Source organism: Barbus barbus (assembly GCF_936440315.1).
Source record: "Barbus barbus genome assembly, chromosome: 21".
Classification (NCBI taxonomy): Eukaryota; Metazoa; Chordata; class Actinopteri; order Cypriniformes; family Cyprinidae; genus Barbus; species Barbus barbus.
Genome location: NC_136749.1, coordinates 22248632 through 22265279, shown reverse-complemented (window position 1 = coordinate 22265279; position 16648 = coordinate 22248632). Strand labels below are relative to the sequence as shown.

At 35.9% G+C, this 16648-nt stretch overlaps 1 protein-coding gene across 1 annotated transcript; it reads left to right on the top strand.

Annotated features, from left to right (window-relative positions):
- Positions 1 to 444: 444 nt before the first annotated feature.
- Positions 445 to 16606, top strand: LOC306887014 (unconventional myosin-Ie-like). The gene is made up of 27 exons (XM_079444470.1): positions 445 to 772; positions 1814 to 1951; positions 2722 to 2811; positions 3198 to 3292; positions 3397 to 3484; positions 4250 to 4339; positions 5012 to 5143; positions 5376 to 5510; positions 5602 to 5734; positions 5878 to 6074; positions 7871 to 7951; positions 8041 to 8127; positions 8211 to 8297; positions 8390 to 8557; positions 10510 to 10595; positions 10956 to 11037; positions 11281 to 11486; positions 11603 to 11747; positions 12444 to 12558; positions 12754 to 12923; positions 13041 to 13186; positions 13666 to 13812; positions 13919 to 14076; positions 14576 to 14650; positions 14741 to 14933; positions 15666 to 15835; positions 15930 to 16606. The coding sequence occupies exons 1-27, from the start codon at positions 770 to 772 to the stop codon at positions 16004 to 16006; spliced, it is 3294 nt and encodes a 1097-aa protein (XP_079300596.1). The 5' UTR covers positions 445 to 769; the 3' UTR covers positions 16007 to 16606.
- The last annotated feature ends 42 nt before the right edge of the window (positions 16607 to 16648 follow it).

Sequence of the window (16648 nt, the reverse complement as noted above, 5' to 3'; positions counted from 1 at the left end):
TTTCCAGACCCTGTAATTGATTTATTTTATTTTAATTTTTGGTGCAATGTGAATATCACAATCCTTACAGAAATATAATAAATGGAAAAATAATGATAAATAATAGTATTTAGTCAAATAATAATATTTTTTTTTAAAATGCTGCATTATTACATTTTACTACTGAAAAGTTATTTTAGTGAAAACTATGGTTATGTAAAAAAAAAAAAAAAAGTAAATTAAAAACGTCTGCTGGTTTGAAGGAGGATGGATATCAGATAAAAAGACTTGCACTAAATAGGGTAGTTAGAAATTGTATAAATAACATTTATTTCTCCGTTTATAAATAACAGAATTATTGTGAGGCACTGAAAAGGTTTCACCTCACTAGCTCCTGTGTTTGTAGTGTGCTGTGATTACCTGTGGCGCAGGTAAATCCGTTCAGGATCGTGGGGTGGCGCCGTTATGTGCAAATATCTGCGATTCCTTCCGCAACAACAAGGAAAAACTCTCCAGTACCTGCCTGCACTTGCCGACGCATGGACAACACCCGTAAAAACAATTATTTAATCGTTTCAAAAGTGTTTCCGATACGTGAAACACTATATCCAGAGTCGTTTACGCTTTGGGATAAAATTAAGAAATCGTATCGGAGGTTATAGGTGGAATATCAAATGGACGACTAGTTAAATCCTGGAGTTTCACCTGAAACTTGCAAGATTTCCTCGAAGAGTCCACACAGGACTGAAAGTTACCAAGGGTGTGATACAGGAAGTACCTTTCATTCATCATGGTAAGTGTTTTAAAACCTAAAAGAACTTATTAAAATAGCATTTTAAGTTGAGATAAAGAGATTAAGAGCTGCAGCTGGCTCTGTACACAACGTTATTGTTCGATAGGTATATTCTACTAGTCTACAGTATAGAAACTGCATTTGAACTGTCGACAAAACAAATTAATATAGTGGAAGAATTATTCGAACCTTTGATTTTAGACATTTACTCCATTACTTTCCTGTCTAGCTAAGTAAATCCCAAATCATTAATAAGGCCTGAAGAAATAGTGCAGGGATAACTTCAGAAATGCATAGATATTTAAGTGAATGTTTTGCCTTCCAAAAACTCCATCGAACTCGGTTTTGGGACATTATATAAAGAAGAAATCTGAAAAGAAAATGTAAAACACAGGGACTTCAGACATTCCTGGAATGCATGAGAGGACAAGAGAAATCTTTCCAGTTTATTTGTACAGTTCTGTTTAATGTCAGTGAGAGCGCACAATAATAATAGTAATAATTCCTACTTAGTGCAATTCTTCATAAGTATTGTTAATGACTTGTGCAAGGAGGATATACTCTTATTATATGCATATCAGATTTAATTGGCCATACTTAATTCTTAACTGACTACACATTTGCCTTTGATTATAGCTTGAGAGAAAGAAATATGACTCACATTTGTTTTTGTTGTATAGCTGCACTGCATATGGCATATGATTTAATGACATGCTCATCAAGCTAGTAGCCTTAAAGTACAGGAGTAGTTTTGTTGTTGTCAAAGTGTCAAAGAGGTTTTAACGCTTCATAAGTGCTCATAAGAGAAAATATTTTTATAAATGTAATTTCATCCTCTGTGCAGAGTTGCTGGCTTAGTTAATCAGTATATTCTTATATTTATTAACCCTTTAATTAACTTGTTAATGTATTAATTATGCTGAACACCGGCCTTCTTGTCTAATGCAGTGCTGCCAAATGTATATAGTAGCAAAATGCATTTAAATAATCTTTATGTAGCCCAACAGTGTGTCAGCATAATAATATTTCTCTCTCGCACAGGGGAGCAAAGATAAATATCACTGGCAGACCCAGAATGTGAAGGTCAGTGGTGTGGACGACATGGTCCTCCTCTCCAAGATCAGTGAAGATGCCATCACAGATAACCTGAAGAAAAGATACATGGATGACTTCATTTTTGTATCCTTATGTCTGAAATAAACAATATGCATTTGGTTATTTGGTCTGGCATACTTAAATATATGCTATAGTTGAAGTTGAAAAGTTTGGGGTCAGTCTTTTTTTTTTTTAAGAAATTGTTTTTATTCAGAAATGACGCATTATAGTGATCAAAAGAGACAGTATATATATATTTATAATGTTACGAAAGATTTATATTTCAAATCATTTTTGTTATACACAGAAATATTAAGCAGCACCATTTTCAACTTTGATAATAATTGAAGTGTTTCTTTAAAAAAAAAAACATCAATCGTAATGGAATGATTTTTGAAGTATCTTGTGAAACTGAAGACTGGCATCACAGGAATAAAATATTTTAAAATATATTTTAAAAAAGAAAACAGTTACTTTATATTGTAAAAAAAATCACAATTTATTATTTATTTATTTACTGTAAAAATGTTTCACATTATTTAATAATTTGTTATTATAATTTGTATTTATTTATTTAAAAATAAATGATTAAGAGACTTCAGGTATATCATATATGAATTGGACCAGAAAGAGAACATTTTAAAATGTATTAAAAAAACAAAAACAGTTATTTTAATTTTAGTATTACAGGCAAGTATGTGTGTCAATATCTGATTTAGAGAATGCTGCCCTTCTTCCCTGCTCTCCAAATGTCCTTAACATGTCTTTATGATCACAAACTGCTCATAGCTTATCTCACGTCTCTTTTTTTCAACTTACCAGTATTTATTTTTGCCATAACCACAACTCTTTAGACATACATTGGTTCTGTACTGATATCAGTGAACCCTTTTAAACAGCTGCCGTATTTCACAGATCGTGAGATTGAACTGTATCAGGGAGCCGTAAGTACAATATACATTTTCCATTAGTGTCCGGTACATAGTTCTGTACTGTACTGTACTCTAAATACATGGATACTAAATGGAATTAAAGTTCAGATGAATAATCATTCCTGCAGGATAAGTCATTTAGATGTGGCCAGACGGAGCAGAGCATTGCCACTGCGTGTCCGGTCTTGCCATTGTGCTTCCAAAGACTGCCTATAATTCTGTATTTGTTAATGTCTTCCCCTGGAAGGCCAATTCATAGAAAGTGCATATGCAAATCTGGATGTGTTACTGGCTACGGAATAATGCCTCTACCTCAATTTCATGCAAATGTGACTTTTAATTTTCCAGGACAGTTGTGTTTTAAAGTCCACAATGTGTGTGTATTCTGTCATTTGCAGGCACAGTATGAGAATCCCCCCCACATCTATGCTCTGGCTGACAATATGTACCGCAACATGATGATTGATTCAGAGAACCAGTGTGTCATTATCAGGTCAGGGACCAAGGACCTGGCACCCGCACCCTGAGGCACCTTTAAAGTATTGTATAGCATCAAAGGTTTGCATGATATGTGATCTGAATGTGTTTGTAATACAGCGGAGAGAGTGGAGCTGGAAAGACAGTGGCAGCCAAGTACATTATGAGCTACATCTCCAAAGTCTCAGGAGGTGGACCTAAAGTTCAGGTGAGGTTATCATCTGCTAGATCAGGGTTTCCTAAACTGGGGTTTGTGAAGGAACTTCAGGAGGGTTTGACAAAAAGCTAATCATTCATTTAAATATTTATTTAATAATTAAATATAAATATAATAAAAGTATATAAATATAAAATATAATGAATTAATTTAATATAGTAATTAAACTATTAAACATTGCATTAAATATAATACTTAATAAATACAAGTGTCATTATAAATAAAAACAATCCAAATAAATTACTAAAAAAATATGAAATATTTTATTTGTTGACTTGGATGTTGTGTGACCATTAACCAAAAATCAGAAAATGGTGAGCATGAAAATCTGTTGCCTAAATTGTTGAAATATTAACTTAAAACCATAGGGGGTACTTCAAGTAAATCGTTTAGGTCAGAAACGTTTGGCTAACAAACAGGTTTGATAATCCATTTGTTAGAAGACCATTTGCTTAAAGCCTGAGTGAATTCAACACAAAATTCATGTGAATTCATGGGTGTGGTTGTTTCTTTTGTTAATATTGCCCACATTTTGTGCTCATTGTATTTGAAATGTAGCACCTTTGAAATCACCTAGACACTTATCTGACAATGATCTCTTTGTTCCTCTTTGACACTTAACAGTTCATTGCCAGTCAGCATCAGTAACTTTAAAAATGTAATGATTCAAATATAGTTAAACAAATTAATTGTTTAGTGTACATACCTTACATGGCATATTTGTGGTGTCATATTGTTTCCTCTTTGCTCTTTCAGCATGTTAAAGAGATAATTCTCCAGTCTAACCCCCTCCTGGAGGCTTTTGGGAATGCAAAAACCTCCCGCAACAACAACTCCAGTCGCTTTGTAAGTCTTGCTGCAATGATTCATCTCAGAAGGAATTTTGTCATATTTTATGTCTGATCATTTTATTCCATTATTAAGAGTCAGAATGTTTATATATATATATATATATATATATATATATATAGATCTCTCTCTCTCTCTCTCTCTCTCTCTCTATATATATATATATATATATATATATATATTTAATTATTTTTGTATTATTTAAATATAATTAATAATTGTTCATTATTTAGTTTAAAAGTACATATAATAATTTTTAATGAAATATGTATCTTATCAATATATTTTATAGCTGATAAAATTATAATGAAATTAATTAAATTATATTTTAATATTATTATTATTATTATTATTATTTTATTTAATTTTTTTAGAAGGAACGTGTAAGTCTCTCTGCTGTTTAGTCCCTAGAATCAGTGTGCTGTCCAGTTCTAAGAATGTCATTTGGAGCATGCTGGTTCTCAACATGATCTAGCTTGTTGGCTCTTTGTTGGCTGCAGGATTTGTTTGTAGGAGTGCAGTTTGTGTGTGTGTAGGCTGTGAAGTTGTAGTTCACTAGGCTTTACTGCTCATTTCTTTCCTTCAGCGGTATGCAAACACATGAATATGCGATAATGTCAGTGCACAAGCTTTGAGTTCACTGCATAATATGTTTATTTCATACCTCAGGGAAAATATTTCGAAATTCAGTTCAGCCGAGGAGGAGAACCTGATGGCGGAAAGATCTCCAACTTCCTATTGGAAAAATCCAGAGTAGTGTCTCAGAACCATGGGGAAAGGAATTTCCATATATATTACCAGGTAAAGCTGTGAACTCATGGAAACACATCCAAGAAAAGGTCATTCCAGGGTGTGATGTGTTATGCAAGCTGGCAAATTGTTGTGTGTCATGTTACGGCAGTGTGATTTAATCTAGTTTTGGCCAATTGTGTTGTGTGTCATATTAGTATCTTACTAAATCAGGTCAGTATGGAAGATTATTGAAATTAGATAAAATTCTTGTATGTTGTTGATACCAATGTTTCTGTGTCAGCTCTTGCAAGGAGCCACCAAGGAGCAGAGAGAGAATTTAGGCGTCACAACCCCCGATTACTACTTTTACTTAAACCAGTCTGACACCTACACCGTGGAGGATGTTAATGACAAGAAGGAGTATGAAGACACAATGGTGGGTGTGAAGCATTGAATCCCCTAATAGAAACTTTCTGGTTGTGTCCCTGCCGTTCAGTATAAACATTGATGATATATTGCATTTTTAGGCTGCCATGTCAGTGGTCGGCCTGTCTTTGGATGCACAGGACACTGTGCTACAGATTGTAGCAGGAATCCTCCATCTTGGCAACATCGCTTTCAGAGAGGAGGGCAACTATGCTGTGGTGGAGAGTGAAGACTGTGAGTTTAAGCTTACATTTGATTCATTTAGCAGGTCTGTGTGTCTGATTGAGAAGTAGCACAAAACAAGCAATTCTTGAGGAGGTTGCGTAAGGATGTTTATCTTAGCTACATAATGAATTCGCTTTCTCACTCTACTGCAGTCCTGGCATTCCCGTCTTACCTGTTGGGAATCAATCAGGACGGTCTAAAGAGCAAACTGACCAGTCGCATCATGGACAGCAAGTGGGGTGGCAAAACGGAGACTATTTCTGTCACCTTGAACACAGAGCAGGCCACCTTCACCCGAGACGCCCTGTCCAAAGCCCTGTATTCTAAACTCTTTGACTACTTGGTTGATGTGAGTTAATTTAAATTACTATAAAAATGGTATTGGGTCAGTAAGATTTTATTTTTTAAAGGGTTAGTTCACCCAAAAATGAAAATTAGCCTGTGTTGTACTCACCCTTGAGGCATCCTAGGTGTATATGACTTCTATCAGACATATACAATCGGAGTTATATTAAAAAATTGTCCTGGCCCCTCCAAGCCTTTCAAATGGGGGTAAGTGGGTGCTTTTTGTCAGCAGCCCAGAAGATGTGAAATAAAGTGCACGCATCCGTAATAAAACGTGCCTCACACGGCTCCGGGCTCCTGTAAAAGGCTCCTGTAGCGAATCCATGTGTATTTGTAAGAAAAATATCCATATTTCCGCTGACTGTCATATGTGCAAGCCGTTCCGGCGGATGACGTAGGACATATGCTCTGTGCCTCTGAGATATGCTGGTCTCGTGCCTTGACAGCTTCCGCATACCACAGTCAGCGGAAGTAAGAAAAAGTGTTTATTACGTTTGAAATATGGATATTTTTCTTACAAAAACCCCATCAAGTTCGGTCAGAAATCTTGGTGTAATCTTCGATGACCAGCTGACTTTCAAAGACCACGTTGCATAAACTGCTCGATCTTGCAGGTTTGCATTGCACAACATCAGAAAGATCAGGCCCTTCCTTACACAGCATGATGCACAACTTCTTGTCCAGGCCCTTGTCATTTCTAGACTGGACTAGTGCAATGCTCTTCTAGCTGGACTTCCATCATGCACAATCAAACCTTTACAAATGATTGGTCTTCAACGAACCCAAAAGGGCTCATGTCACACCTCTCTCCATCTCCCTGCACTGGCTCCCGGTTGCAGCTCACATCAAGTTCAAGACACTGATGCTTGCATATAGAACAGCCACAGGCTCAGCACCCTCCTACTTCCACTCAGTTATGAGAATCAATCTACATCCCCTCCAGAAGATCTGCAAGTGACACAAAATCACTTTCCAGAACGTTTTCATTCACTGTTCCTGGCTGGTGGAATGAACTTCCCACCCCTATCTGGAATGCTAAAATCCCTGAAAATTTTCAAGCAACACCTGAAAACTCATCTCTTCCGTCATCACTTGACTTCATCTTAAAATAAAACAAAAAAAAACTTTGCTTTATTTCCTTAAACTCTCCCTGCCTAGCTAGTATTTACTCTGAACAATGCCTGAGACTTTGTATTACAAGCACTTCCTGTTTCTGTTTGCCTCTTTATAATGAATCACTTATTGTATTCCTCAATTGTAAGTCACTTTGGATAAAAGCATCTGCTAAATCAATAAATGTAAAAACACATGGATTCGCTACATGAGGCCTTTATTCACCCCCCGGAGCCGTATGAGGCACGTTTTATTACGGATGCACGTGCTTTATTTCACGTCTTACCCCCATTGTAAGGCTTGGAGGGGCCAGGACAATTTTTAATATAACTCCGATTGGATTTGTCTGAAAGAAGAAAGTCATATACACCTAGGATGCCTTGAGGGTGAGTAAAACGCAGGCTAATTTTCATTTTTGGGTGAACTAACCCTTTAAGAAAAGAGTACTACTCGGCACATATCAGAATGATGCTGATGAAAATTTTATATTTTTAAAATAGAAAAGTTATAATAAATAATTCAAAATATTACTTTTTTTTTTTTTTTTTTTACTTTACTTTGATTAAATAAGTGCAGCCTTAATGAATGCAAGTTTAAAAAAACTGACCCCAAACTTTTGAATGGTAGTATATGTCTAAAAAAGCAAAAACAAAACTCATTTAAATTAGTTTGTGCTTGTGTTTGAAGGCCATAAACAAGGCGATGCAGAAAGACCATGAGGAGTTAAACATTGGAGTTCTGGACATATATGGTTTTGAAATTTTTCAGGTGAGTTAATTTATGTTTTCTACATGTACCTCTTCTTTTTATTATTCATATTCATTTTATAAGTAACCACATGCCTTTTACCTCTCTAGAAAAATGGATTTGAGCAATTCTGCATTAACTTTGTGAATGAAAAACTGCAGCAGATTTTTATCGAGCTCACACTCAAAGCAGAGCAGGTGAGAATAATGATTTTTAATAAACTTATATACACATAGGTCTCAAGGGAGCTTTTTGCTGATGTTTTCCATCTCATTTGCAGGAAGAGTACGTACAGGAGGGAATCAAATGGACACCCATTGAATACTTTAACAACAAAGTTGTATGTGATTTAATTGAGTCCAAAGTGGTGAGTTTACACTTTGTAGCATCGAACGGTTGTCATATGCATAAAAACACCCATTCAATTAATGGCATCTAATGGGCGTCTTAATAACCCAGAATCCTCCTGGCATCATGAGCATCCTGGATGATGTGTGCGCCACCATGCATGCAAAGGGAGAGGGTGCAGATCAGACTCTGCTGCAAAAACTGCAGTCACAAATTGGCACTCATGAGCACTTCAACAGCTGGAACAAAGGTTTCATAGTGCACCACTATGCAGGCAAGGTAAGAGGCACTTTTCAAATGTTCAGATGGAGCTATATATATATATATATATATATGTATATATATATATATATATATATATATATGTATATATATATATATATATATATATATATATATATATGAGGCACATGTCTATTTAGAAAAAAAATCTTTAGCAAAATAAGTAATGGTAAGCAATCAGATTGTATAAAATCCACTTTTCTGATGGCTGGCAACACTGCCCCCTATTGTGGATGAAGAGAGTGTGTGTGTGTGTGTGTGTGTGTGTGTGTGTGTGTGTGTATGTACCTGCTTAACCATATTTTGGGGACAAATTTGTACCCAAAAGTGAGGTAAACCTGACAAAATCTCCAAAAACCTCCCTTGTCCTCATTTGTAAAACGGGTTTAAAAATAAACTAAACACAGTCTCCTGTGAGGGCAAAGTTCAGGTGTTGGGTAGGTGTAGGGCAATAGCTCATACTGTTTGTACAGTATAAAAACCATTACACTTATGGAAAATATAATATGAATATTATATTTTGGGCGTTGTAGGCTATTTTGATTAATGCAATAAAAATGATAAAAACTAGAATAAAAAACTACAATTTAAAATTACCCCTTGTTCTAAATAAATCAGTTATTTTTATTTTGTTAAAAACAGGCCAAAAGAGACCTCCGAACAAGGCTACCAGAAAAAACAAAAAACAAAAAAAAACAATGTTTTTGCTCAGAATTCTTTTTAATCTCTGCATAACTTTAGTCATACATGATAAATATCAAATAACTTATAGCTTGACTACAAGTTTAAAAACAGCGCTACAATTATTATAATCAAGGAAATGAAGCTTACCATCATGACATTTGTCTAATGCCAAAAAATAAAGCGAAATATCGGAAAACAGGCATATTTATTCAAGACATTACTATATGACATCAACATGCATTTATCATTCTTACAATCACCACCAGAATGTCCAGCTTCACCATCATGAACTTAAAATGAGGTTCTATTATTTTTCCTCAACAGTTCTTCTCACAAAACAAAATTAATTTCAAACACAAATTTGATATGAGCAGAGTGGAAATTATTAGCAACACCAACATAACAGCAAAGCTAATGTTTTATGTTAGTTTAAGCACAAACTAAGTAATACCAAACTTTAACTTGGCAATAATTAAGACCAAACTGAATATGGTGCGTGTTTATGGTGCATGTCTGCAATATTTTCTTAGCGGGGGCGGGGCCTGGTGGAGGTGGAGGTGGGGCTTAGGTAGACAATATTATCGGATATCGCAATATTTTTTTAAGGCGATTATCGATAAGATATTTTTGACATATCGCCCAGCCCTAATGTGTGTTTGTGTGTGTGCATATACCTTGTATTTATAATGTTGTGGGGAAAATTTTTAGGTCTCCATGAGGAAACAAGCTTATAAATCAAACAGAATTAAGTGTTTTGAAAATCTATAAATGCAGAAAGTTTCCTGTGAGGGGTAGGTTTAGGGTTGGTGAAGGGCGATAGAAAATAGTTTGTACAGTATAAAAACCATTATGCCTATGGAATGTCTCCATAAAACATGGAAACACAACGTGTGTGTGTCTCATCTCTTCAAATCTATAAATATGTACATTGTTGGTTTGACAGCAGTTTGAAATTTGTAGTAATTTTGGGGAATTTTTAACGGAATGGTTTTAAACATGGTTTTAAACGGAGCTAAAATGATCAGAATTCCTATAATAAGACAAAGCGCAATCAAATCTGCTAAAATATCTAATAAATGCCAATGAGGGTGTATTCATTCTTCATCAAGAGTTCTGTGTGCCAGCACATTGGTAATATGAGTATTACACTTAAATTAATAATCTGAATTTAGATGCCTTGAGTGTTTTAGTGGGCTTCCAGCGAGTAGAGTCACTCTGATATTGATTAACTACTTGGTGAGAGTAATAAGAGCCCTTATTTCCAGGTATCGTATGACGTGAGCGGCTTCTGTGAGAGAAACAGGGATGTGCTGTTCAATGACATCATCGAGCTCATGCAGAGCAGTGAGTTGTAAGTGGTTATTTGGTTATTTTTACTTGTATTTTAGCTCATGTCAGTTGGATTTTAGCAGAAGCTTTTTGAAAGCCTCTAAATGCACTCACGCACCAATACAGAACATCTGCAGTCCGGCAGTAATTCCTTAATGAAATAATAAATCACATAAATAAATCATAAAATCAATATGGTGTAGCATTTTTATGGAGCATGGTGAGTTGTTTATTTTTTCTTGTGAGAGATATTCTGTGGTGTATTACTTCACTAGAGGCAGCTCTATTATTATGTCTTCCGTGTGCTGGTAAAGAATAAACAGAGCTTAGGGCTTCAGAGATGTTTGAAATGATTGATCTCTTTTTCTCGTCATATCCACAGTGCCTTCATCAAAGATTTGTTCCCAGAGAACCTTGAGGCTGAGAAAAGGGGCCGTCCCACCACTGCAGGTTCAAAGATTAAGGTAAAATAACTGATTTACAAAACAGAGAAATGCACACTTAACTAGAAATATTCCTATAATTTGATTTAAACCGTGTATTATGTTTCAGTTCCTAACAAAGTCACTTGACCAGCTTGCATTTAGTGCCTGGCGAGTGTGCTGCATGCTGTGTATAGTTACAGTTTTGTATGATACATGAATGTGATGTTATGCTCTTAGATTAGTGTTATGCAATTGTTTGTTTTCTCCCTTCTCCCCTTACAGAAACAGGCAAATAATCTAGTCCAGACGTTAATGAAATGCACCCCTCACTATATTCGATGCATCAAGCCCAATGAGACCAAAAAGCCTCGCGACTGGGAGGAAAGCCGCGTCAGACACCAAGTAGAATATCTGGGACTGCGGGAGAACATCCGTGTTCGCAGGGCTGGCTACGCCTTCCGACGAGTCTTTAAGAAATTCCTGCAAAGGTACAATCAGCTCTTACCAATGCCTGTCAAGATGCCAAATGCTATATATGAAAATTTTGTTAAGTTGCAAAACACTGTGAGGCAATATAACTAACTATTCCATTATATTTGCTCAGATATGCCATCTTGACCAGAGAAACATGGCCTCAGTGGCGAGGAGATGAGAGACAGGGTGTCCTGCACCTTTTAAAATCTGTCAACATGGACTCAGACCAGTACCAGATGGGCAAGACCAAAATCTTCATCAAGGCCCCAGAATCTGTATGTACTTTTTTTTGTAACTTGAAGGTAGTGATGTGAACAGATAATGTTACAGTTGTAATTTAATGTGATGTTTTCTTCAAATATGAGAAATAATAACCTAATTCATTAACTGAACATTTGGGACTATGTTATCTCCCTGTTTGCTGTTGTAACTCAGTTTTTTAAAGGTGTGTCAGTTTATTTTAATAATGGACAAATTGAATTACTTTGCAGTTTGTCTTCTTAAATGCATTCCTTTAGCGATGTGCAAAAGATTAAAAGTAATTCAGACTTGTTAAGTTAATATTCTTCAGCTGTGGTTCACATGGTTTCTTGTAGAACTATGTGTTTTCAAAACTTTGTTTATATAGAACAGACACTATAGGTGCGTTCTAATTCACATACTTATGCAGTATGCTGTTTTTTTAGTATAAGAAGTGTGAAAAAGTGCATTTTTAATGCCCAGATGATGCACTTAATTAACCAAAAAAGTGTGGAATGTTGGACAAGTTTGGATGACTAAATAACCTTATGTCATTTGCATACTAGACGATTGAGTATGTAGTGCATAGAGAGTATAGTGTGTCATTTGTTACACAACTAACGAAGTGAGTGGACACTTCTCGAAGTTGCTTTGGTCAATTTCTGATTGCATTTTGTTGATATTCAACAGTGATGACTATGAAAAATAAGTATGATTATGACAATCTTTAGTTGTTCCTGCTGGAGGAGATGAGGGAAAGAAAATACAACGGATATGCTCGGGTAATCCAGCAAGCCTGGCGCAAACACGTCGCTGTGCGCAAGTACGTCCGCATGCGAGAGGAAGGTAAGAGCTCAGTCAGATTCCTTTCTTTGATATATGCAGAAAAAAATTTAGTCCAGATCCCATTACTCTTTGTATCCCATCTTCTGTATCAGTCAATAAAAATGGACAAAAAGACTCAAATCTAATATATAGGGCCTTTGCAATAGAATCAAATGTACTTAATTTTCACTCACACTGATTCTGCAATGCTTTCAGCCTCTGATCTCTTGCTGAACAAGAAAGAGAGACGAAAGAACAGTCTAAACCGCAATTTCATGGGAGACTACATTGGCATGGACAACCATCCAGAGATTCGACAGTTCGTGGGTCGTAGGGAGAGAGTTGATTTTGCTGACGTGGTGGTCAAATATGACCGCAGATATAAGGTGTTTATTAATATTTTGTGCTAGTTTACTGAGCCAACAATGTTTTATTCTGCACATGTAGTTCATCTGACACATTTCATGTGACCACATACTCACATGCTGTTTCAACACCCACAGACTGTCAAGCGTGACCTCATTCTCACCCCTAAGTTCCTCTATTTGATTGGACGTGAGAAGGTGAAACAGGGTCCTGAGAAAGGCCAGATTCGGGAGGTCCTGAAGAGAAAAATAGAGGTGGAAAAGATCCAGTCGGTCTCTTTTAGGTACTCTATTATGTAATATGCATGATAACATTAAGGCCTTGAAAGATCTCCCTACATTAAAGCTTCAAAATAATGATTAATAACTCATACATTTAAAGTAGAAAGAAAATAAAGTTCTTTAAAGCGATAGTTCAGCAAAAATAAAACATTGTCATCATTTGCTCACCCTGAAGTTGTTCCAAACCTGTTTGAATTTCTTTCCTCTGCTGAACACGAAACCAGATTCTGATTCCCATTGACTTCCATACTATTTTTTTTTTTCAATACTGTCGAAGTTGCTAGGGATCAGCAACTGCTTATCCACATTCTTCAAAATATCTTCTTTTATGTTCAACAGGACATAACAGAAACTCATAGAGGTTTGGAACAATGTGTGGGCGAGTGAATGATGCGTTAAACCGTATTTCAGCAGGTTTTAAGATTTTCTAAATTGCTTATGGATGATGGGCAGATCAGTTTTTGTATTTCTCTTTCCTCAGCACATTGCAGGATGACCTCTTCATATTGCACGAGGATCAATACGACAGTGTGCTGCAGTCTGTCTTTAAAACCGAGTTCCTCAGTCTTCTGTACAAGCGTTACGAGGAAAAAACACGGAAAAGGCTGCCGCTAAAGTTTAACAACCTGTGAGCAATGTTTCCCTCACTGAGAAATTTACCATGTGCTGTATTATTCAGAAAAGTGTGATGTGTTGGTCTTGTAATTTCAACATTCAACATTTTTCTCTATCAGACTTGAATTTAAGGTGAAGAAAGGTGGATGGGGTCCATTTTCATCTGCTGGCTCTCGACAGATCCAGTTTCAGATGGGTCAGGGTGATGAAGCAGTTCTGAAGCCCAGCAGCAAAGTCCTGACTGTCAGTATTGGAGCCGGTCTGCCTAAAAACGCAAGTGAGTCTGTGTTGAGTAAAAATATTACACCAAGTTATACTTTTTGGGGTATATATTCACCATTTAGTGGTCTTGAGAAATTGACACCCCTTTTGCATACAATTTTGAGATCATGAAGAAATATATATATTTCCCCATTCAAAAATTTGGGGTTGTAAAAAATTTTTTCTCTTGTGCTCATGAAGGATGTTTATTTGATCAAAAATACTGTAAAATCAGTAATATTGTGAAATATTATTACAATTTAAAGAACTGTTTTTGGTTTTAACATATTTTAAAATGTAATTTATACCTATGATGCAAAGCTGAATTACTCAGACATAATTCTAATATGCTGATTTGGTGCATAAGAAACATTAATATGCATACAAGCGTTCTTATTATCAATGTTAAAGTCAGTTGTACTGCTTAATATTTTTGTGAAAGCTGATTGAATAGAAAGTTCAAAAGTGATATTAAAGATGTTTTCTAATATATGTCATAATTATCATTTCTGTAGGACCCACTCGGCGTGACAACCGAAAAAGCAGGTATATAGGGAACCAAAATCGCAATGTAGGCCAGTATTCACGTGGTAAGACCACAATTTTACATATTTCACAAACGTTTCAGCTCAACTGTTTTAGAAATAGTGTTAAAATGTTCCTATGTCCTGTGATTTCAGAACCTCCTAAGTCTGATAGTCGAGGAAGAGGAACCCAGGGGCAGCATGCCGGTAGGAACTCTCTGCTCCGCCAGCAGTCCAGTATGGATCAGCCCACCCTTCCCAGATCCCAGGGATCTCGCCGCAGTCAACGCGAGAGCCAGGTCCACGGTGATATGGCCTTCATGAATGTTCCTGATCAGGGTGTGGCTGGGTGAGATGATGGATCGTCTGATACAAGCAATTATATATCCCCAAGCTATACTGACTGAAGACTTTATAATCTTAAAACCTGTTTAACTGGAACTCACAGATCAGTATGTTAGTAATTGTAACAAAATAATTTTAAGAAATTAATTGTCATACAGGTTATTATTGTGTTTTCAGTGTAATCTGAATTTAATTTATTTTCACTGTCAGTATTAGTTTTTTCTCTAGTTTTTGACCCTACTAAAGCTTAAAAATACCATAATATGTTTGCAGATATTTAAGAAACATACCAAGTTAACATACTTGTTTATCTGAAATACAATGCTACACTCAGTTATTCTCCTTTGAAAATGTGCGTCCGGCCCAGAATGTCGGTTTGTGTTTTGGTTTGTGAAACACGCCCACTGTCAGTTTACCCAATTGTATTTCGGCACGCCGGGTTGCCAGTTGGCGGAAAACACAGCGTATTTAATTTCATTCTTCATCATGTGCGCTCATTTCTGTTGGTGTCGTTAATCTGGCAACCTGCGTGTGCGTCAAGGGCCGGGTGAAAAAAACCCCTCTCCAATATTTTGAATTTAGACTGTCAATCCTACATACAGCACCTTTAAAACAATGTGTCAGTTTTTAAATTATTTTAGTAAATTTTTAGTCGTAGAAATTTACAAGAATTGCTAGTTTTTAATTATTATTATTTCAGTCTTTTAAAGGAAATATTCCCTGTGTTTTCTCTCAGAATTCATCGCAGACGTTCAAAAGAGTACAAGCCTCTTCCAGGTTCAGGGGGACCCAAACCCAAACCCAGACCCCGCATCCCACAGTGCAGAGCACTCTATGCTTATGATGCTCAGGACACAGATGAGCTCAGCTTTCAAGCAGATGATATCATAGAAATCATATGTGAAGGTAATCTATATTTATAACATTAAAAGTCAACTTTATACAAATTATATGGGGTTAGTGAATGGCTGCACTAACCCAAGATGTGCTGTTGATCCAGATCCTTCAGGTTGGTGGCAAGGCCGTCTTCGAGGAAAGGAAGGCATGTTTCCTGGCAACTACGTTGAGAAGATCTAAACCGGCATTCTATTGGACAGAATGTGATTCATAGCAGAAATTCAGTCATGAAGAACAAAGCATCAGCATTATAACAAAGCCACTTTTTTGCTTCCCCAAGATCACAGATGTTTGCTACACAAGTTGCAAAAGGTGCCACCTTGAAAAAGATATGTTGCTACATTAGACCACCTACATAAATCAGATGAAATTTTAATAATTTCTTTAATAGAAAGTAATGTTAGAAGTTAAACTACAGAAGAAAAACTATAATGCTGTTTCATCATGTTACCCAGTGTAAAACGCTATTTTTTTTTTAAATGTGTTTTTTGGAAAGTAGATTAGATACATCAATATTTTAATGTATTTTACTAGATTTGTATTTTAAAGAACCAATTTCTTCTTTTTTGCTGATATTATACAATTGTATAAAATCAGAGCAGCTGTTTTCAGATACTTGGAGAAAAAAATAAAATGCAACCATTTTCGGTCAATTTTTTTCATTATAAACATAAAAAATAATGTCTTAAAGGCCTGTTTATTCATTTGACAAGCACAGTTTTTCATTTGTAGACACATTTGTAATAAAACAGCAAAACTGTAGTTAGCATTTGATTGGACAGAAATCTGTGTAGTGCAGTTTCATTCTCCCTCAGAAAAATA

Coding starts and splice junctions, on each gene's coding strand:
- LOC306887014 (XM_079444470.1), top strand. Junction 3,293..3,396: donor AACCAGTGTGTCATTATCAG/GTCAGGGACCAA, acceptor TTTGTAATACAG/CGGAGAGAGTGGAGCTGGAA. Junction 14,651..14,740: donor TGTAGGCCAGTATTCACGTG/GTAAGACCACAA, acceptor CTGTGATTTCAG/AACCTCCTAAGTCTGATAGT.